Here is a 25,052-nt window from a genome sequence, read left to right on the forward strand (position 1 = left end):
AAACGGCTATACCGACATACCGATATAATTCTATACCGACTAGTGTTTGTCAGTTTTGTGTGACGATCGGCTAAGCCGTTTCTTTATAATTAGCAGAAGAGTGTAAAACTAGTGGGGCGCATGGCATCGTGCCTTAAGGCAAATTGCTGGAACTTCCCGTACTAAAAATTATTTTTTTTAAAAAAGATTAACATTTTTGTAAAAAAATTACTCTGAAAAAATTAAATTTTTGAGAAACTAAAAATTTTTGACAAAAATTTACTTTTTAACTTCCCGGAGGGTAAGTTATAGTAATCGCAAAAAAATCGAAAATGAAAATTTTTATATATCTTTACGTTTCAAAACCTTCTGAACATTTTGGCATACCTTAGAAAAAATGGATGTATGTGTATGTGTGTGTGTGTGTATGTATGTGCGTGTGTGTATGTATGTGCGGATACAAATTTTCGTCGATGATTTCGGGAACACGAATCAACCGATTTGAATAATTCAAAAAACATTCAATTCGTATTGATAAGGAGACGTGCTGATTAATTTTTGGCGAAGGCAGGTCTAGCCGTTCCGAAAATACGGGGCAAAAAGTGCCAAAAATGGTAACTCAGTTTTTAAAAGAACGGAGCGTCCGATTGTAATAATTCAAACAACGTTTCACTTGTATTGACAAGATGAAAGATTGATCAAATTTTCATGAAGGCAGGTCTAGCGGTTTCGGAGATCTAATGAAAAAAGTAAAAAAAAATGCCATTTGGCGGTCAAAAATGATCATATGTCTATGCACATCAAATTATCAAATATTTTATAGAGATTTTAACAATAAGTATAAATTTTGTTTACATTCCTATGGGTTCCGTACCAATGTTCATCCGTTAGACGGCAACGCGGCGCTTACGCGCTTTGATATTTCGTCTCTATGCAGTTAATGTAGTACGATTGTTTGAAAAAAAGTTCAGAATTTCCAAAATATGTCAAAATAAAGAAAACATTTTTACTCAATTTTTTTTTTTCAAAAAAAGTAATTTTTTATCAAATTTATAATTTCTCAAAAATCTAATTTTTTCGAAGTAAAATTTTTTCAAAAATGTTTATCGTTTTTAAAAAAATAATAATTTTTGGTACGGGAAGTACCAGCGATTTGCCTCAAGGCACGATGCAATGCGCCCCACTAGTTTTGAATCGAATGAGACCAAATTTGGAAAAAGTATGTGCGAGTATTTGAGCTGAATTTTGACGTTTTCTCAATAACGGCTATACCGACATGCCGATAGAATTGCTACTCTATACCGACTACTTAGGGTTTATCAGTCTTGTTCGAAAATCAGCCAAGCCATTTCTTTATAATTAGCAGAAAAGTGTAAAATATTTCGGCCACCTTTTAGCCCACAATCTTAAATCGATTTTAAAAATTCAAAATCCGTTCGAGAGATATTGGTTGGACATACCATTGATTAATTTTTGGTAAAGATCAGCCGGATCGTTTTTTCCGTAGTTAAATGTGAAAAATAGGTTTGACGATTATGGTGAACTTTGTATGACGATATATTTTATAGTCTGAAATAATATATTAAAACATTTTAAGCCGTCAGTGTTTCGTGGATGACTAATTAGTTGACGTACACGCTTAAATAAAAATCATCATTAAAAATCCGAAATGGATGAAGTAAAATAGTTAAGCAAACCAATTTTATTTATATAGTTGCAGATATTATAAGTATGTTTGAAAGATATCAATTGAAATTCGCATTGATTAATTTTTAGTGAATTCAAAAAAAATATTTTTGAAATAAACAGTTGAACAGTTTACATACCACATTTTGGCTAAAAGCAAATTATTCCTGATTTAAGCGCAATAACTTAAAAAAACTGTTTATTTTGATTAAAAACGCCAAAGCTAAAAATAGCAAAATAAAAGAATATTTAGATTAAGAAATGCCAACAAAATAATATTAGAAGTTTTCATAAAACGATGCATAAACGATTAGTATGTAGAAAATTGTCTTGTACTAGTTAATAATAAATAATAAATGATAGTCTGCCTGAAGGCAGGTCCATGGTATACCTGTGTATGCTTTTTTTGTAGAAATTTACCAAAATATTTCCTCCTGGTTGCCCCCTGAGTGGGCAAAATATTGCAGAATGTTCTTAAAAATATGCTTGCTTACTGCAGGATTCTGCAAAAAGAAACACAAAAGATGAAAAAGGATTGCAGAACTTCGTGGTACAAGCCATAATGTAAAGGGCTAGAAAACCGATTGAAATTGTAAAATTTTGATTATCATGCCGAAGAATTAATACATCGTAAATTTTGACGCTTTTTATTTTTCTCCGTTTTTTTCTGCAGTTTGACCCCAGACTTTCACTCTAGATTCATATTCAGCGGCAAAAACTACGTTGAAATTTTGTAACTTTTTTAGACTATATGTGTGTAATTTTAGCAAATTCCAAATGAAGCATAATACTCAAAAACATATAGTTGTGCTTATTATTATTTATGTCTACAATAGTTTATTATTATTTTCAGTAAATGCTATTACATTTATAGGTAATAAGCTGTTGCGTATTCATGGAAGGCCTTGGCAACATTACAGCTGCCACATAATATGAAGGGTCTTGTATGGTTTTTTACAAATATATTCATACTTTTAGTAAGTTTTTATAATGAATTTCTGGATTATAAAATATTAAAATAGAATAAAAATTATAAGGCATCTTATTTTGCAAATATTGAAACTCTATATAAACCAATTCAATTTATAATGCAATGCCACATATTAAATTAATAAAAAATGTGAATTATTTATTTAAATCATATAATGACATGAATAAATAAAATTATGAATAATTGCCATAAGGTATGAATATGATAAGGACAATATATTCAAAGCAGTATTACACGTAACGGTCAACATTCAACCGTCGAACTTATTTGAATTCTTCCTCGAAATTGCTATTCATTTCGTGTTCAAGCTGAGGTTATAATTAACAACAGGGTAGTAAAACGTAAAAGAAATATATAAAAAGTGGTGCATGACAACGTGATTTAAGGCAAATTGCTGGAACGTCCCGTACCGAAATGAAATATTCGAGAAATATAAAATGTTTTCAAATAGATTATTATAAATACTTAAATTTTTATTATTCGTATTTAATAGACAGAATATAAGAGCTTATAAATTGAAAGACGACATTTATATATGTTTATATGAAATGTAAGTAAACAAAACTTGATGAAGCGGTGGCGTTAGAATCTTATCTCAATTTCTAAGGATTATATAATTAATGTAATTAATAATCCTTATACTGAGTTTCAAAGTTAGAATAATTTATTTGATGCATGTAAGTGAGCTTCAGAACTTAATCTAGAATTAATATTAAAAACCGAATCATTTTCGGTATTCAAAATAATATATATTTCTTGGAAATTAAAAAAAAGAGATTTCGTAAAATAAAAATATTTTTTTTTTGCTTTCCCCAAAAACAAATTGTTTCTTCCCACTGTCAACACAATGAAAATGTTTTTTCGAATCATTCAAATTACATGTTTCGTTCTCTTGCACATTTTGCACCGTATCTCCGAAATGGCTGTCTTTGCCAAAAACTAATCAACACGTCTCCTTATGAATTGAGATCAAATGCTTTTTGAGTCATTCAAATCCGTTGAATCGTAATCGTGGACGAAAAATTGTATGCTCTCATAAGCACACGCACCACACATAGATACATTATTTTTTTCTAATGTATGCCAAAATGTTCAGAAACGTTTGAAACATAAAGATATGCAAACATTTTCATTTTCGATTTTTGGACAATTACTATATACTTACCCTACGGGAAGTTAAAAAACAAAAAAAAACATATGTTAAATTAATGCTTTACATTTTTTTTCCTGTAGGGCAAGTTATAGTAATCGCAAAAAAATCGAAAATGAAAATTTTTATATATTTTTACGTTTCAAAGGTTTCTGAACATTTTGGCATACCTTAAAAAAATTTATGTATGTGTGTGTGTATGTGTACAATTTCGGGAACACCGATCAACCGATTTAAATAATTCAAAAAACATTCTATTCATATTGATAAGGAGACGTGCTGATTAATTTTTGGCGAAGGCAGGTCCAGCCGTTCCGAAGATACGGGGCAAAAAGTGCCAAAAACGGTAACTCAGTTTTTAAGAGAACGGAGCGTTCGATTTTAATAATTCAAAAAACATTTTACTTGTATTGACAAGATGAAGAATTGATCATAAAGGCAGGTCTAGCGGTTTCGGAGATCTAATGAAAAAAGTAAAAAAAAATGCCATTTGGCGGTCTAAAACGATCATTAGACATATGCACATCAAATTATCAGATATTTTATAGAAATTTTAACAATAAGTATAAATTTTGTTTGCTCGAAGTGGGTATCAAACCGGGAATGCTTTACATGTTAACTACATTTGCAGCTACAAAGACTAAATATTTTTTAATAACAGTATACCTGAATACTTTTTTAAAGCAGCTATACATAATGTATTTAAAATTACATATGTATTTTTAATACCTACATAACTACTAGATTTACGTAAGTAAAATTCATAATATAAAAATATATAAAAAACGGTATTTTGCAGTTGGCATATTTATCGTGAATTCTGTGTCACTAGGTTTTATGTGTAGTGTATCCAGTTCGGCGAAGCCAAAAATTACAATTCGAAGTTTTGATAAGTGAAAATAAGGGACAGGCAATAACCTGTACCCCTACCCTGTCACGCCGTCGAGGTTTGCGTACGCATGCGCTCCCCATAATGAATATTACTCACACGCCGCGTGCTCTGCTAAACCATTTCGATTGTAAAGTTAAAAGAAACGCGATGTTCATATTATATAGGAGCCATGCCGTAAATTGTCTAATAGGTTATGTCAGCCGGTTGTAAAAAAACATTTAAAGTATTATTTCTATATAAAAACACTGAACATAAAATTAAACATCCTTTTACTAAAATTAATAATAACTGAAAGAAAAAATAGTTTATGAATTAATCAAAGGAATATGTAATAGTGAACAGTTATTGCATTAGATTTTTGCAGTTCTAAATATACCTGAACATAAAAAGATTGCATAGTTCGCATGTACTTTTACGGGAACTGCTCGTAGTAGTACTGACAACGTATAAATTTTGAAATTTATGTTGTATAAAAAGATTTTGTATCTTAATTTTATAATTATAATTTAATTTTTTAAAGTGTGTCACTGCCATATTCAAAATTTATTCCAAAGATTATCCAGTATTGTCATCAATTTTACCAAACATAAAATGGATATTGTTTAGAGGTAAGTAATTATTATTTTAATATACATATTTATAATTATGATAAGTTCTAAATAACTGTTTTAATATCATACAAATTAATGGTATATTATTATTTTTAGCCAAACCACTTTCTTTGAAAGTTATCGGATTAATTTAAATATCGCGCCATATCTCACAATATGACAACCACAAAACAAACAGAAATTGAATTAACGGCTAAGCCTGTTGCTTCCGTTGATAAGATCGAGTTAAAGCGAAAAATAACACTGATTAATGGTGTCGGTATAATTGTTGGAACAATAATTGGATCTGGAATCTTTATATCACCTTCTGGAGTCTTCCTGTACACCAAGTAAGAGATTTTTATAATCCGAAAATCAATATTATATTTAAAACTAAAACCGTTTTGTTGATTTTTAACTTCCCGAAGGAGAAGTTTATGTTTTCATAAAAAATCCGATTCGCTAATTTTATGTTTTCTCGACGTTTCAAGCCAATTGGGTGAGACCAAATTTTGAAAAATTATGTGTGTGTGTATGTGAACAGATTTTTTGCCGTAAATTGACGTTTTCTCGGCTGGACCGATTACAAAAATTTAAAAGCCATTCGATGTACCTCGATGAGGACTATTGTTTGTCAGTTTTGTGCGACGATCGGCCAAGCCGTTTCTTTGTGAATAGCAGAAAAGTGAAAAAAATTTTGTCCACGTTTTAGCCCGCAATTCTGAATCGATTTTAAAAATTCAAAAACCGTTGCAAACATATTGGCTGGTAATGGTGCTGATTAGTTTTTGGGAAAGATCGGCCAGGCCGTTTTCTTGTAATAGTGTTAAAAAAATTTTTTTCGAAGATATTTACGTTTTTTTGCGGTAGATACCATAGTCTTATAGATCATACTAAAATATTACGGCCCTACGACAAGTCGCAGAAAAATTCTTCAAAGTTAACAAAAATTAGTATCGTTTTTTTGCATTTGTCAAAATTAGACCTTTCTTCGACGTTTGCTCAAAAACGCCTGAACCGATTTCAGAAATTTAAAAGCCATTTGATGTATCTCAATGAGGACTATCGTTTGTCAGTTTTGTGCGACTATCTGTCGAGCCGTTTCTTTATAATTTGAAAAAAGTGTTAAACTTTTCGTCCACATTTAAGCTCATACTACCGAATCGATTTTAAAAAACCAAAAACTGTTCGAAAGATATTAGTTGGAAATGATATTGATTAGTTTTAGGTGAAAATCTACCGAGCCGTTTTCTTGTAATTAACTGTTGAAAAAAAATTAAGCCGATTTTTGTGGAACTTTTTTTTGGCGATATATATCATGGCCTTATAGAACTTACTGAAATATTACGGCCTTACGATAAGTAGTTTAATTTTAAAAATTCATCCAAGTTTGAGAAAATGAGCAGTTTTTTGACGTTTGTTGAAATTAAAAATATTTATTGTTTATTATTATTTAATTTGTAAATTATTCGAATCAAACCAAACATTATACACGCCATTATTGACTGTAATTATGACAAAGTTGTATGTAGCCTATTATGATTCTGAAATTAATTTGTAAACATAAATATGAGTTTTTTAAACTGGTATCTACAGTATCGCCAAAATATCACTATAATATAAAACAATAAATATAAATATATATAACAATAAATATATATAAAACAATAAATTTGAAGTAACATTTGATTTTTCATATTTCAAGAGGATAGAAATCGAAAAGCTCTATAATCTGATGCTTCAAATCGTTGGCTAGGCCTGAGAATTATTATTACTTTTGAATAATTTAAACACGACGATGGTTTAAAAAAAACGTAATGTACTATACTCCAAAGAATTGTGCAATTAATTGAGTTGTTCATCCATTGGATGATCCTAAAAGAATATGTATAAATAAATATGTAGAAGCTGTCTAGAGATAGAGATTCAAAATACATATACGAATCAAAATTATTTTTCCAAATTTACATGTTCACAAACACATGGGAATTCGATAATCTTAAAGCCTCAATTAAAAAAATAATATTTTTTATTATATTCAGTTTAGATACAGCATAAAATCTATATAGAAATATGTAGAATATCTACCATCAGTAAATTGAAATGTTGTGTAATATTACCATTATGTCCTAAAGCGATTTATTGAAAAAATAGAAATTTTTATGTGGTTTATTATCCCAAATACAAAAAGATCGAAATTAATTTGGGGATTAATTATCCATAAACTTATCGACTTTTCTTATCAGTAGATACTAGTTGACAGAGACATGAATTCTATTTAACAACATTATAAAATACATTAAAATGGACTACAATAAAAGAACTTTCCTCACATTTGCTTTTTCCTGGTTGAATATATACATATAATTTATGAAAAAATATACTATTTTCATCCTATTTCCCACAAAAAATCTTTTTATCAAAAAGATTATTAAAAATAAACATATCTTTTTCCCTAGTTTGTTGATAGTTTCATGGACAAATGATCATAAGTTTTTCCCAATTTATATTTAATCTTTCTTTAATCGAATTGTTATGTCTGCATATTTAAATAGTATTATTACAATGACGTCACAGTCTTCACGTAATTTGATATGATATGATAAAGAAAATTCTTTGAAAATGATAGGATAGTGCAACAACAACTATCCATTGCTTAGTAATTATAGACATAAATATTTATAATAAAATATTCGTGTGAACTAATATTTACAATATTTTCTAGATACTATATTTTCAGTTCATTAGAAACGAATCTCTCTATAAATACGGAAACCAATAAACAATTAATCAAACATGTGCGACAGTGTTTGGAAAATATCATGTCATTATATATTTAGAGGACTGAACTAAATCATAAGCTGACAATTAAGGAACCATTAAAAGTCGTTGTGTTATGTTCATTTATATTATTAAGTAAATGAGATAGTTAAAACATATTCTTATTTTTTTAATATGATTCGCAATAGTTTGAGATTGTAGATATGTAGTCCTATGACACCACAAATAAATAATTCGATTATAAATTACCGACTAGATCAGCGGTCGGAGAACTTTTTTAATCATTACCCGAAAATATTTTTGTCTAAGTTGATAAATATCAGTTAAAAATATATACTTCTTACTCCCAAAAATTCTATTTTTTCCCTATTTGGGGTATTTTACCCCGGTTTTCCGACCATCACTAGTCTGGACCACTGGATGTAAGACAGGTTTTTTTTTATGTTGAACTGAACGAAATAAATCAGAATTTTTATAGCAATTGAAAAATATATTATTTTATCAATTTGCATGCTCTAATTAATTTTTTTAATGTAATTTATTAAAAGTGTAATTCAAATTTACTGATTACCATTACAAATAGGTTTAACGGAAAACGTTTTAAATTAATGCGAGGATTCATAGTCCTTTATGAGATTTTTTATTCCCCTTCCAATATTTTTGTTATTAGTCGAGCAGCTTTACTAATGGATACAAAGTCGGATTAAAAACTAGATTAAAATACAATAACCAATTGATGTTTTTTCATTTTTGAATGAAAATTAGCTATTATTTGAGATTTAATATGTTTTAATTAATTGTAAGTAAAAATTTCGAAATAATAAACAATCACTATATGCATTTAAACGACATAAATTAGCTGTATTAACAAAATATTATGCACAGCCCTGTTCGCAAAATATTATGATAGTGCAAACTTATCTTGGTTTACGTTTACAATTTTTGTTATCTATAATGTGATTTGTTAATTTTTCATTACCGGATATTATCGTTTATCAATATATGAAATTGTATACCTAGTATCCGGTATTGTTACATGATAATGATAACAATCAACGATGTTGAATAAATTTTATTAGTATTTTTAGACATAAGCTTTAATTCAGAACTAGGTGTAAATGACATTTTTTTTTAGGGCAAGTTGCGTGAACTTCCCGACATGAGTGAATAAATAATCGACTCAATTAATAAGAAATCAATCAATATATAAATTTAATATAATTTTTTAATTTTATTAATTTATAATTTTTAAGAGTTGCTGTACGAATTCATAATGTTAGAAACTATTGCATATTATTTCATTATGTACAAATTTACCAAAAATTGTTAATTATTTATTTTATTTAATTAGTGAAGTAGTTGAAATATTATATCTAGTACATTCACGGTATTTTTTCTAAATGCAAGGCTTATTATTCAAATACTTTATGAACTTTTATAATTAAACCACTTTTAATATAATACTTAGGGCATATAATATTTTAGGATGTGAGTTTTGACAATGCACTTTATCAACATGTAAAGTTTCATTAAAATAATCAAAAACTTATTAATAATACTTAATCATTAACGACAAGCTCGGCTGATCCCACAATTTTTGAATTTACAAAATCGGTTTAAAATTTTTGGCAAAGTCGTGGATTTTTATGTGTTCTAATGATTATTCTGAAGAAACGGTTCAGCCGACCGTTTCACAAAATTAATCAAACGCTATACCAAATTGTGGTTCATTAAATGGCTTTTTATTTTTTTAAGATAGTGCAGCCGTTTTTGAGAAAACATCGAAGATAATTCAAATTATTGATCATACATACTTTTTCAAATTTAGATTCGATCGATTGAAAAAATTTGAAACTTGAAAAAAAAAACATGAACTTGGCAAATCGGAATTTCTGGCGAAAACATAAACTTCCTCTTCGGAAAGTTAAGAAAATGTAGAAGTACGTTTTTATACCTTTCGAAACAAAAAGAAGAATATTCGCATTTAATTAAATGTACAAATATTCAGTATGAATATTTAATATTTTTTCTGATAGTGAATTACGAAACCGGCAATGTTTTTAATTGACTAGAGTTTACATTAATTAAATAGGAGAAAAATTCTAATCAAACGTGTTTAAAAATTTTCTGTCGCCCAAACATATAATTGCAAAACATGTAATTATATGTTATAGAAATTCCAAGTAAAAACAACTTTCTTTCAATATCTATCAATGTAATTATGAATTTAAGCTTATACTTATATATAAGCTTATATATATTACTCTAATTTCGAAACCAATTTTACATAAGACTTTTAAAGCCCAACCTTTTAATAATTACGAATCATTGCAACTCATATATAATTAGCAGCAATCAAACAAGAATTTTTCATGATTAAATTAAACTTTTACAAATAAACGCATACCATAGACGAATTATCTATGGCTAAAAATAATCTGAAAAAATAGACTGTCCGTTAAATTATAATGCAATGTGTGGTTTATTATTTTAGCGATAAAAATGTTTTCTCATACATTATATATATATATATATATATATGTGTGTGTGTATATATGAATTTGTATATGTATATAAATATAGTTTTAAAATTTTACCTCAAGTATTAGAATCCAAATGTAACATAGTCCTTATGTTTATCCATGGTCCTTATCGATAGTCCTAGTCCTTATGTATTTTGTCATTCAAATGATTAATAATCGTCCTTGTTTTGCCTTTTGTCTTAAGAATTTTCTTCGCACGTTTCTTGAACTGAAAATTATAAATATTTGAAAATTTACCTTGATAATAATTACTTTATTTCAAATTCTATTTCAAAATGTTATATTTTTTTATTGATATCAATATGTTACATTACTGTACTCGTTAAAATATATGAAGCATATAATACATTATTCTCTTTAATAATGATATTTAGTAGGTTCTACACATACGGAGGTAATATTTTTATCTGTTGTATAATTGCATCATTAATCTCCACCTACTGAAATTTTTACTCTGTAGTTCTGTTTAACAGAATGAAAACATTAATGAATTTGAATAAAAATGACCTCAAATGTTTGTTTTCTACTGTGAAATATTTTCTTCACATTTCATTATGTTTTCATTATGTTTACGACAAACAAATACAACTTTTATGTGATATTGAATTAAATCGATAATAATAATAACAACTATGATAATAGAAAATACATTGTAAAAAGTAGCTATTTTTCAATTCTCATATGCACGTGTAAAAAGCTCGTTTTATAAAAGCTCTGAAAAACGTTAAAATCAAATCAAATCGTAGCAAAAATTAACCAGGTTTATTTCTGTACAAAAGATTCAAAATTATCAGTGAATAAAAACAAAACAATGTGAAAAAGTTTTATCCACAATACATCTTTTTGTGTTTTTTAAAATTTTTCTTACTTTTTACGGACATTGAGTAAACGTAAATCATATTTAAATAATATATATATATATAGAAAAGCAGAAATTATAATTTTATGATATAATTTTAGCTACAAAAATAAAGGCAACAATATTATAGTTGCCACGAAATGAAATTGGAATTAGTCAATAATATTTTGCATAGATATAAATTTGCACATGAATAATATTTTACATTAGTGCATACTATCATTCCGAAAGAATTTGAGTTTTGAAAATATAAATTTGAGGAAAACCGATACCATTCCAAATACTGTGAGGAGTATGTGAAACAATTATTTTGCAAAATAATTTGTTACTTTATAATATATTGTTCAAAATTAAAATAGTTCATTGCTAAAATTCTGAATTTGATATTTTGAACGTTTACATTAACAATTCTCTATGATTTGAACTTATTGAACTTTTCTTATTGACTTCATAGAGTTGTCTATCAATACGTCTCAATGTAACTTCTTCAAATATTCCACATTGTGCAATTGCAGTTCTTTATTTAGAAATAAGCACAGTTTTCAATTGATCTTTTCAATCAAGTTTAAATTTTTATTAATCTACAATTCACAATGCCAAGGTCGATGTGCATTTGTAAATAAAGACGTTACACAATATTGCAAATATATATGTATCTTGCATGTAACAGTTGCAACAACATGTGGTTTATTGTATTTTTTCTATTTTCTTATCGCGTAAAGATATTCGTTGTGATAAAATTGAATTTCTATTCGATACATTCATCTTGCACGAAATTCGGGAAAGTTATTATGAGGGAAAACTACTGACTTATCGAGTTAAGGCATTTTAAAAATCGTATGATTAAGTAGAGTAATGGTTAAATGGAAGTATGATAAATGTATGTTAAATGGTTTAACATTTATATTAATGTCTTATATGCAATATAAATAATGACTTTTGAAAATTGAAACTTCAATGAAATAACATATAAAGGATACAAAAAATAACCTTTAAAAATGATTTCTAAAATTTCAGGAAATGATTTATTATAAAGTATGAAGAAAATGAAATAAGAATTTAATTGAGAGGATATAAATCAGAGCCCTAATATTTTTCTCACAAAATTGAAAAAAAAGCTTAACACGTATAAGTTTTTTACAGAAAAATTATACTCGATTTCATATCAAAATGTGCTTATTTTTTGTAATAAGGAACTAGTTGGTATCGGTATTTAGCCTTAAGGCAAGTTACATGAACTTCCCGATATGTGAAATATGATGAAATAATCGACTTAATCAATAAGAAATAAATTAATTTATGAGTGATTAAAAGTATTTCGAGTGGATTTATTATACATAATTGATAACGAACGCACACGTTAACACGTAGTATTTTTTAAAAGCAAATATTCAAAAATCAATAATTTTTATAATTGAACCAGTTTCCGTAGGACTTTAATGGTTTAGTATGTTCATTAAGACCAAGTACTTTATCATTATATCAAGTAAATCGTCTAATTTTAATTTTAGCTAACGTCAGAAAAACTACTCATTTTCTTTGTAAGTTCTATAAGACCATGATATATATCGCTCAAAAGTTCCATAAAAATCGGCCTAATTTTTTTTTCAACAGTTAATTATAAGAAAACGACTCGGTAGATTTTCACTTAAAACTAATCAGCATCATTCCCAACTAATATCTCTCGAACAGTTTTTAATTTTTTAACATCGATTCGGTAGTATAAGCTTAAATGTGGATGAGAAGTTTAACACTTTTTTTAAATTATAAAGAAACGGCTTGGCAGATCGTCGCAGAAAACTGACAAACGACAGTCGTCATCGAGATACATCAAATGGCTTTTAAATTTCTGAAATCGGTTCAGACGTTTTTGAGAAAATGTCGATGAAAGGTCTAATTTTGACAAATGCCAAAAAACGATACCAATTTTTGCAAACTTTTTAAAGTGAAACCAATTGTCTTAGGGCCGTAATATTTTAGTCTAAAAAAAATCGTCGAAGAAGAAATTTTTAACACTTTATTACAAGAAAACGGCCCGGCCGATCTTTACCAAAAACTAATCAGCCGATTCCCAACCAATATCTTTCGAACGGTTTTTGAATTTTCATAATCGATTCAGAATTGCGGGCTAAAACGTGGACAAATTTTTTTTCACTCTTTTGCTATTTATGAAGAAACGTCTCGGCCGATAATCGCACAAACGATAGTCCTCATCGAGATACATCGAATGGCTTTTAAATATTTGGAATCGGTCCAGCCGTTTTCGAGAAAACGTCGATTTACTGCAAAAAATCTGTTCACATATACGCTCACATATACACACATACCATTTCCGAATTTGGTGTCATTTGATTCAGAATGTCTTGAAACGCCGAGAAAACATAAAATTAGCGAATCGGATTTTTTTGTGAAAACATAAACTTCTCCTCCGGGAAGTTAATAAATTCTTTATTTATAAATACCAAAACATGTTTCACCTAGATATTTTGCCTTAATAAAGTATACAAAAATATTTGTATCTCAAGAATCTAAAATTTTCTGACAAATGTTATATGCTTTCACAAAGTAGATTTACTGCATCACGTTTTCATCTCGAATTTCTTTCACTTTTTCATCGCAATACAAAACAGTTGTTAACTTTACGCGTTGCCATCAACTCTCCTGATAAAAAATGGAAATAACTTAATCATTATTTATAAGAAATTATTTAATAAGTAAATAGTTAAAATTATATAATTATTAATAAAATATTGTGAATTTTATATCGAATGGAAAAACAACTACTGAGTTGTCCTGGTAGTATACAATGTCCCTTTTCGGTCGACTATTGTAAATTCATCAAATTTATTGAATGTCCTTTACTGGACAGTTGTAAATAAAAGAGATAACAATAATAAAAAAAACATTCCGCGTTAATTTTTGCGTTTTCTGAATACTTTGGCATACCTAAAAAAAATGATGTGTGTGTATGAATGTATGTATGTATATATGTGTAGAAACAATTTTTCGTCGACGTTTTCGGGAGCACCGCTCAATCGATTTGAATGATTCAAAAAGCATTCGATTGCTACTTATCAGGATTAATGCTCATTGGAATTTGGGAAAGGTAGGCCCAGCCGTTCTCGAGATACGAAGCAAAGAGTGCAGAAAATTGAAATTAAGTTTTTGAAAGAACAGACCATCCGATTTCAATGATCCAAAAAACATTCAGTTAGTAAAGTTGAGTTGAGGTGGTGATAGTTGTTGATAAAGACCGATTCAGCGATAGATAAGGAGCAAAACAGTGTAAAATTTCCGACTTCAATAATTCAAAAAGCATTTGGATTGTGAAAAACGATTAGTTTTAGCGGAAGACAATTTATTTTTTATTTCAGAATTTATTTTTAATAATTATCCGAATTTTTGAAAGATTTGTAGAAGAATTCTGTTCTCTTTCATCTACAGCAGTCTTTCTCAAAGTGGGCGATATCGCCCCTTGGTGGGCGATATTGATCTCCAGGGGGGCGATGAAAGGCCTCGCTAAAAATGTTGGTTGTTGACGTTGGGTTAGGGGGCATTTGTAATTTTATTTACTTTACATTTTAAAGTTCACCAGAATTTGTATCCCAACGATTAATTGGCCCTTTATAAGTTTGGTCGTGTTTCCATGGTATTTAAATGATTTTGATACCATTTTGTAGCTTTTTATCAAAAAATTGTCTATCAAAAGGAAATTGTCTGACCCGTTTTTACAATCTGTTTGACTCTGTTATAGAGTTTTTAGAAAATAAGGACACACAGTCGTGTAAAAACCTGGTATCATCAAAAAATGATATAGCATATCTCACAGATGTCTCACAGACCTTTATGCATAGCTCAACAATATGAATCTACAACTTCAAGGCGATGGCTTAAATTTAATAAAAACAAAAAATATCATCGCTGCTTTTGTAGCTAAACTGTTATTACATAAGAAAAATATTGGAAAACAGGAGTTTCATAATTTTCCAAATTTATCGGTATCGTGCAACGAAGACTTGCCAACATTTGGAAAATCTTCATGGCAATTTTATTGAAAGATTTCAAGATATTTTAAATTTGGAAATACCAGGCTGGGTATTAGAACCTTTTTCAAATGAAAATGTAGAAACATCAGCCCAGCTAGAAGAAGAGCTTATAGAATTAACAACAAATGAAGAATTAAAAATCAAATTTAAAGATTGTTATCAACAATTTTGGCTACAGAAGTCAATTCAGCAGTTATACCCTGGCATGTGGTCGGTTGTTCAAACATTTTTACTAGCATTTCCATCGTCATATTTGTGCGAACGTGGATTTAGCGTTGTCACAATGCTACTTACTAAAAACAGAGATCAGTTGCAAATTATCAAACGCGGTGACTTACGACTATTTTTGATTCAAATGGAACCTGATATTGACAAACTTGTAAAAAAACATCAATTCATCCTTCTCATTAGAGTTTGAAACTAAAATTTGATATACTGTTTCTATTAAGTTGATTATAATATATATGACTAATGTCATAAAGTTGCGTTTTATTTGCCCTCACTGGTAAAAATGTATAATTTAGAATGTAAGGTTGCATCAACTAATATATCACATTATAACTATATTAATAAAAGTAAAAAAAAACAGTGTTCATAGATTGTATAAAAAAAATTGGTAGGGGGGCGATACAAAAATTTTGATCTTCAAAGGGGGCGATGGAAGAAATAAGTTTGAGAAACGCTGATCTACAGTAAAGCTTGAGTTACACTATATCATTATTATCCGTGTTAATTATTATTAATCGAAAGAAGTTTTCATATTTACTGATATATATTTTGTTCATTTCCAGATCTGTCGGAGCATCGCTTTGTGTTTGGGCTATATCAGGTATATTTTCGACATTAGGAGCATTATGTTACGCAGAACTAGGAACGTGCATCAGTCGATCTGGTGGAGATTATGCCTATATATACGCGGCGTTCGGTCCACTACCGGCATTTCTTAGGTTGTGGATTGCTTTACTTATTATCAGGCCAACAACACAGGTAAGATAATTCTCTTATTATTAAAATGTATGCATAACCACCTCAAAACATGAAAACATGAATATATTTGCAGTAGTTACATAGGGCTATATTTTCGAAATCCGCCGAAGATTTTATTACTAGAATGGTTTTATGAAATTTCAAATGCGATTGGCTTAATTTTAGACATAACTTATATGTGTGACTTGAAAGTTCACAAATATAATTGTACACCTATGTCATTAGATCAAATAGTATAAATATCCTTTTACGTAAAAAAAAACACGTGGTGATATTTTCAGTAAATGCTATTGTGAAATTATATTTTACCGGAGAACAATTATATACTGATTTAACGTATTTTGTTTAATTAAGGAGTTTTAATTTTCAGGCTATAGTGGCACTAACTTTTGCAGCTTATGCTGCGAAACCATTTTTCCAGGAGTGTCAGCCTCCTGAAAATGCGGTCCGACTTCTAGCTGCTAGTTGTTTATGTAAGTTGATATTTTTTTAAACAAATATTAATATGTGATAAAACACGCCTATTCATTTGCTCATTTTTTTGCTGATTATTGATGTTGATTTAAAACAAATTATTTAACTTTGAAATAAAAATTAAGTTAATTAATAACATTTAAAAGAAATTCTGATGCCATCACCTCATTTAAGAGTGTTTTTTACTTCGAAAGTTTATTGGGAGTTAACAGGTTGTGATATGTGAGCAAAGATCTTATTTTCGTTAATATTGTCATTATATTCAATTTACCATGACCAAAAAAGTTTTGTTATTAACGACCAAATGTGTTATTGGCATCGAATATAATTTAATTTAAGATTCAACAAATAACTGTCGAAATTGATCATTTACAAATACTAATATCTCAATATTCAATCTAAAGAGTTGATAAAGTTGTAAGATAGGTATCGTGAGGAAATTAATTGGAATTGAAATTCAAATAGTGACCGTTTTTATTGCTTTATACCAGGTTTGTTGACTGCAGTGAATTGCTTGAGTGTCCGTTGGACTATGAGAATACAAAACGTCTTTACGGCTGCTAAATTGTTTGCATTAGTTGTTGTCATAATAGCAGGAGTTTACCACATGGGAACAGGTGTGTAAAGTTATTGTATAAGAAGTGATTCATAAATAGTTCAATTTCACATATCAATTCGATAGAATAAGTATTAGTACCACATAAAACACGGGTAAAGGGAGATTTTGAATTAGAATTATCTTTAAGTGTGCCTATGACCAAATTTATGTGAATAAGAAAATTTGTAAGAAATAGAAAATTTTGACAAAATATTTTATAGAAACAATCTGAACTATTTATTATGATTTATTGAAATATGTGTACAGAAACTACGATAAAATAGAAAAACTCCAGTCGGTTTCGTTTATATAGATACTTGTATAATAAACTGGTGCCCGCTACCCTCGGAATATTATTTGCTTTTTATTTTCAGGACATTTATCTAATTTTTCGAATGCTTTTGACGGAGATTACGATTTGTACAGTATCGCCTTGTCTTTCTATTCTGGGCTCTTTGCGTTTGGTGGATGGAATTACTTGAATTTTGTTACAGAAGAACTACAAGATCCGTACAAGTAAGTCTAATTGCTTGAATCTTATATTGCTTCAGTTTGAGATCGGTTCGATTTTTTAGATAATATAAAGAATAATAATTGATATATATATATATATACATACATATATATATATATATATATATATATATTGTATATATATACTAAAAATTAATTTATGTACTCGTAATGTAATGAAACTTTCCCACTTTATTCTACCAGTTAATTGGTTTACCGTTACGATGAATTATATTGGTCCAATTTTAAAATTTCGAATGCCGTTTCTTCTGGTTTGAACATAAAATAAAATATTTAATAAATGTTTCCATTTTTCACGACATTTAAGTATAAAGTGGCTTTGAGGAAATTATAAAGCACCATTATAATATATTCCAATGATATCTTCTAGTTTCTAGAGAAGCAATCTAATGTCCTGTGATAATAAAAATCATCTTTGTTTCTTTTTCTTCAAAGCTCGCGGCGATTGGCAAAATTAAATACTTGCACGTACTCTATCATGTGCTGAGTCTGTAGAACGAGATCAAAACTTATATATCAGCGCTTTTGATATAGTGACGGTAAACTTCTCATTCATAATTAATTTCGACCCATTCAAAAGTCTTTCACGGGTTATTATCGCAACTCATGACTAATCAATCTGGTTGCTGTCTCTGACATTCTACTTATAGCAACAAAAGTACCTCGTTTGCAACTAAATTAAATTGTATCAGTGAATACCGGCATAATTTAATAATGTCAGGGCGTTTCCTGGAACGTTTGAATTTAAATCACGTTGAGATTATTGGGATATGGACGTATGATTTAATTTTGATATTTGGGATATGGGATATAACCAAAAGATTTTAAATATTACTTCAGAATATCTAAAATAATATTTTTTCAGTAATTTATTTTCCATTTGATATTACACACACACACACACATATATATATATATATATATATATATATATATATATATATATATATTGAATAAAATGAATATTAAAATCTAAAGATACAACAGTTTTTGAGAGGGTACTGGGTACCATATAAACCAATGGCAAAGCTGTATTTCTTTTCGCAGAGATTGCCGGATCAGCTAGTACATATATATATATACTATATAATATATAGTACATATATATAATATATAGTAATATATATAGTAAATATATAGTACATATATATACTATATAATATATAGTATATATATATATATATATATATATATATATATATATATATATATATATGTTCTAGCTGATCCGGCAATCTCTGCGAAAAGAAATACAGCTTTGCCATTGGTTTATATGGTACCCAGTACCCTCTCAAAAACTGTTGTATCTTTAGATTTTAATATTCATTTTATTCAATTTGATATATTATATAGTATATATATATGTACTAGCTGATCCGGCAATCTCTGCGAAAAGAAATACAGCTTTGCCATTGGTTTATATGGTACCCAGTACCCTCTCAAAAACTGTTGTATCTTTAGATTTTAATATTCATTTTATTCAATTCCCAATTTAGAAAAATTAAAATAAATAATATTGATTCGAGAAACTAAATAATAGTGTTAGGTGTAGGCAACCCTTAATTAAAAATATATATTTTCTAATTTAAATTTAGGGTTTTGCGTAACTTTGAGAAAATTTTAATCAAAATTCAGTGAAAAGCATTCATTGGCCGTTAATTTGATTCATTATAAAAATCTGAAATAAAGTTAAATCCAAAAATTAAAAAAGAGTTAGTGGTGGACAACCTTTAATTATTTTTTTTAAAATAAATTTAATCTTTTGCGAATGTTTGATAACATTCTAATCAAAATTCAGTGAAAAATATTCATTGAAGGAAAGTTAGATGAAAAATTATTCGATTGTTAAAATTACTAATACGAAATAGTAGTTTGTGGTAGGAGGGTGAAGTGTTAGTGCTTTGTGTTTTTTTTATTATAAATTATAAAAAAAGTGAAAAATAAACAAATAAATTAAGGCTGGCCAACCCTTACACTTAGGGATATAAAAATAGATATGTTGGCCATAGTAATAGATTCTCAGTTATCCCGAACGTGATTATGAAATTTCATAAAAATCGGTCAAACCGTTTTAGAGTATTGTGACCAGACGAACAACATTACACGAGAATTATTATAATTATAGTTTTGACACTAAGTGCGCGTCATTATTCAGATAAAATAAAATAATAAAAAGCAAATACGTTGAGTTAAAAAAACAAATAATTATTTATTATTTTTAATTTAAGCAAAGCATTTCCATTTCATTATTAATTTTGATATTGTTTGAAATGATTCAAGAAGTTCTTCTTCATAATCGACTATCTTGATAAAACAACGGTAAGACATAAAAGTACCTTGGAATTACAAAAGTGTTTCTTTATTGAAATGAACAAAACTTTCATGATGTTTCCGTACGCATAAATGAATCCTGATACACGACAGAAGTTATTTCGCTTTCATCTGCAATTCGTTGACCCAGATATTAATCACTCGACTTTGCAGAGAGCGAACAGTGAAAAGCTTTTCTGTTGATTCAACAAGTGGGTGTATCGAAAGCTAAGAAAAGCCACAGTTCGGAAGCAAACGCACGATTTACGCCAATTTCAATTACGACTTCGGGGTTTTATATAATTACTACGAATTAATATTTTCAAATCTCACATATTCATTTAATTACTTTGGTAATATTAATGATATTTGTTTTATATATTAATATATAAAACAAATATTAATATGATTGCGTATAAATATGTAGGCGAATATATGATAAACGTATATGAGGATTGCTTTCAATTATTGATACCAAACATTTTTTAACTAAAAATCAAACTGTACATTCACAAAAAATAATTGATACTATTCGTACTACAGACTTTTCCTGTTGCGACTACATTGAAAGATTAAGCCTCGTCTTTCAATGTACTTAGTTACTCACAACATTATTATGGATAATAATTTTTAGTGAATGTACAATTTTATTTTTAGTGAGTGGTTATTTAAAAAATATTTAGCTTTAATAATTCAAGTTCTCGAAGAAGAAGACAACCCACATCCTCGAAATGTAGAAAAAAAAAAGAAAAATTGGATAAAAAGTTTAGAAAGTGCATAAAGGAACTAATAAAATACATTTCAATATAATTAATAAAAGATAGTTATTTCATGGTGATTTGCAATGTATATTTGTTTAAAGCGAATCGTCTGCATATATAATCGATATAAATTTTCAGCGTACGATTTTTAAATCTTATGATACCCAATGCGTTTGCAATATTTGACTACTTAAATATCATTTCTAAATATTGAACAGGCTTACAAATTTCCGATTTTTAAAAATACATATTAATAAATTAAATTGAACTCACATTTTTAAATGAAATTTGCTTATTTTTTTATACCGAAACCGTGTTTTTTTTGTAAATATGAATTGATAAAAGAAGTTTATTGGAGATAGATTTAGAATAGTGTTCTGGAATGTGATTACAAAAGCTATTATATAGGTATTTAAAAAACTATTTAATTACCTTATTGTAGGAATTTGCCTCGTGCTATTTGGATTGCAATGCCGCTAGTGACGGGCATATATGTCCTTGCAAATCTTGCCTACTTTGCCGTGGTTAGTCCTGAGGAAATGGCCGTTACGCCAGCAGTGGGAGTTGTGAGTATTGATCTGTAAAGAATTTCAAAGAAACACTATTAATTAATAATCTACATTAACAAATGAATATATAAATTATTGAAAAATGCGTAACAAAGAAATTATTCCCAAAATTTCTTCAATCAATTAGTTGTGTATTGTATCGACATGTGATTGAGTAAATATAACGTCCATGGATAGCAAAAATATCATTTTCATAATTGCTAAATAAACTTCGAATAAATATAAATAAAAACGCAACGGGCAGAGAATATAAGTACGATTTACAGCAATAATGTTAAATTTTCAGAATCATGACAATTGATTTATCGCGAAAGCTTTCAATTATTTTATATGTTATATCTATATCCTATTAGTTTTAAATTGCAATTCGCAGATCCTTAAATGTAAACTTGCAATGATTATTTAAAAAAACAACTGTTTTTATTCAATAAGAAAACACAAATATAATTTCTTTAGTATTATTCTTTTTGATCAAAGCAAATGTACGGTTTGTCTTATAGCATCTATAATAAGCAGCCAAGAAGTTTTGTTGCACTGTTAATAGTGCATTTTTAAATTAGAGTAGTTTATAAACTAATCTAATTTATTAAAGTCATATTTATGTAGAACAACATTTGGTAAATCCGTAACATTAGCCAATTAATGAAAATATTCAAAAAATATTTCGACAAATATTTTTTTATCTCGATAATTATTTTGCAATGCTAATTATGATGGTTATCATACTTTATTCAAACTTAAGTGAATATGATAATTATTTTGAGTAAAAATATCGGTAACTAAAAATCTGAATTCAGATTAATGAAGTTAAGTTCATTGAACTATCACCATGAAACGCATAATAATCTCATAGCCTGAATTCTTACATATTATTAAAACATTTGATAGTGTGCCAATATGAACAATCTCATATATGTATTCAGAGCTTATCACCAATAGGTAAATTGTTGATAGTTGATCAACAATGCAGAATATATTTAAATGACAATATCCTTTATGTTGCATAGAAACAGATGAGACAAATGTGTGAAATTTGTTTTTTGCATTTCAATGCGATCCTAATGCGTTTAAAAAATTGAAAAATAAGTAGAAAAAAAATTAAATTACATGCATTCATTTTCAGGCGTTCGGCAACAGGATGTTTGGTCCGATGGCTTGGTGCGTACCTGTTTTTGTTGCTTTGAGCACATTTGGTGGAGTAAATGGAATACTTTTCACTTCTGCGCGATTATTTGTAACAGGATCGCAAGAAGGACATTTGCCTGTAGCACTTTCTTTGATTCACGTGCAGAAACGAACGCCGATTGTATCACTACTTGTTACGGTAAAATAGATTGTTATGATAATATATATAGGTAGAAGTCCTTAGGTCCGGCCCCCAACAGTTCGGAATGCCCGATAGTCCGACATTTTTTCGAAAATTCTGTTTTTTTTTTTTTTCAAAAACGTGCTTTTACAGCAAAAAAGTACTAGAGGGCTATTAGAACGTTTTCGGGGTGGCCTGAAATCATTCGGAAGGATTCGCTATTGTTCGGTAATTGTTATGTTCATGGTGAATTCCGTTATGTCTAGGTTCATGAACGAAGTATGTTCTACGAGATACGTAACCCATTCGTTCTGCGAAGGATTCGGTCGTTTTTTAAGTTTGACTACTGATATATGTGTACTGTGGCACAGTACACATATATCAGTAGATTTTACCACCTAACTGTGCAGTGACCATGATCTTAAAACTTAAGCATTGGTATTCAAATGTAGAGAATATACGAATACACGTAACACTAACTTTTAATAAAAAACTAGAAAATATCAAACGGCTAGAAATCTTCAAATTTTTGTTTTTTGTTAAAATTAATAATGCTTTTTGTTAAAAAAAAATTTAAAATAATTTAAATATATATTCCAATAAATGTAAAATGAGCTTTGTTGTTTGTTTTTCGTAATGATTTTTATTAAATTTAATTGTTTTTATAATTACCGCACGACAGTCCGAAATTTTTGATAGACCGTCACAGGGATCGATCCCGAGCAAACCGGACTAAAGGATTTCTACTGATATAATCTTTTTTTATATCTGATCTGTTGATATTTTTTTGCAAAGTGGACCAATGATATTTATAATCGCTATGTTTAAAGATTTTGGTTCCTTTAAACCAAACAATAACAATATGCATTTTCCTTATGTTTATTTTACAATGCATATAATGCTATTTGTATATATATATATATATATATATATAAACTATAAGACTACCTCTGAATCTTCCACTAATGTTCATAATATATATGCTTTCAGTGTGCCATGTCGTTAGTAATGCTGTTAACATCAGACATCTTTCTCTTGATCAACTATTGCAGTCAAATTCTATGGTTGTCAGTAGCAGCTAGCATAGCTGGTTTATTATATTTGAGGCATTCCAGGCCTGATATGCAACGACCAATACGAGTCAACTTAGCGTTGCCCATATTGTTTTTGATGTGTTGTGTATTTCTGGTCATCGTTCCAGCAATTGCTGAACCAGTAAACACACTCATTGGACTTGGAATAACTCTTTCTGGCATACCTGTGTATTATCTATGCATTAAATGGAAGAACAAGCCTGATTGTTACAATAAAAGCTCTGAAAATGTTATTATGTTCTTACAAATGCTGTTCAATTCTGCTCTGGCTGAGACGGAAGAAAAATTATCTACTTAAATTTCAATATTAAAAATAGCGTTCGTACAATCGAGTGGTAAGTTTAGTCTAATGTTAATCAATATTTTTGACTTTCAGCCATTAATTTTCTATAACTACATATACTAGTTGTATATAGTTATAAGTTCATGTTAATGCTATACAATCATTAGATAACTAATCATATACATATATGAATATATGATATGAGTTAATCGAATTAATTGATATTTGTTTCTTACCTAGAATTTACGTGAAATATCTGTTTTAATATGAGTCACCAGCTTGATTATATTAATGTTGTCTTGCTATAGACTGAAAATAGTTTGAAATTTGCTTGTGAGACTACTTTAGGTGCTATTGAGTATAACACGCTTGTCCATATTAAACTACATTAGGCTACTAGTTTATACGTCACAAACTAATTTAAACTTTGGTGAGGCATAACAAATCACTCCTTCACTTTATCATTTTAAACTTAAATATGAGATTACTTTTAATGAAACCATTAATTTGTGAGATAAGCGAAAGAACTAACAGCACCTGAACACTTGTATCAAGTTAAAAAGATAGAAACACAAGCAAATTTATCACCAAAATATCTCCAATCTGTATTAATCTTTAA

The 25,052-nt window shown here is 28.6% G+C and overlaps 1 protein-coding gene across 1 annotated transcript; it reads left to right on the plus strand.

Annotated features, from left to right (window-relative positions):
• The first annotated feature begins 5,436 nt into the window (after positions 1 to 5,436).
• Positions 5,437 to 24,448, plus strand: LOC113388054 (large neutral amino acids transporter small subunit 1-like). The gene is made up of 8 exons (XM_026625465.1): positions 5,437 to 5,638; positions 16,309 to 16,504; positions 16,875 to 16,977; positions 17,470 to 17,595; positions 17,951 to 18,092; positions 21,624 to 21,747; positions 22,874 to 23,074; positions 24,047 to 24,448. The coding sequence occupies exons 1-8, from the start codon at positions 5,466 to 5,468 to the stop codon at positions 24,446 to 24,448; spliced, it is 1,467 nt and encodes a 488-aa protein (XP_026481250.1). The 5' UTR covers positions 5,437 to 5,465.
• Positions 24,449 to 25,052: the final 604 nt, after the last annotated feature.

Source organism: Ctenocephalides felis, unplaced genomic scaffold (genome assembly GCF_003426905.1).
Source record: "Ctenocephalides felis isolate EL2017-DRISC unplaced genomic scaffold, ASM342690v1 CF-g0.4_SCAFFOLD_03572, whole genome shotgun sequence".
Lineage (NCBI taxonomy): Eukaryota > Metazoa > Arthropoda > Insecta > Siphonaptera > Pulicidae > Ctenocephalides > Ctenocephalides felis.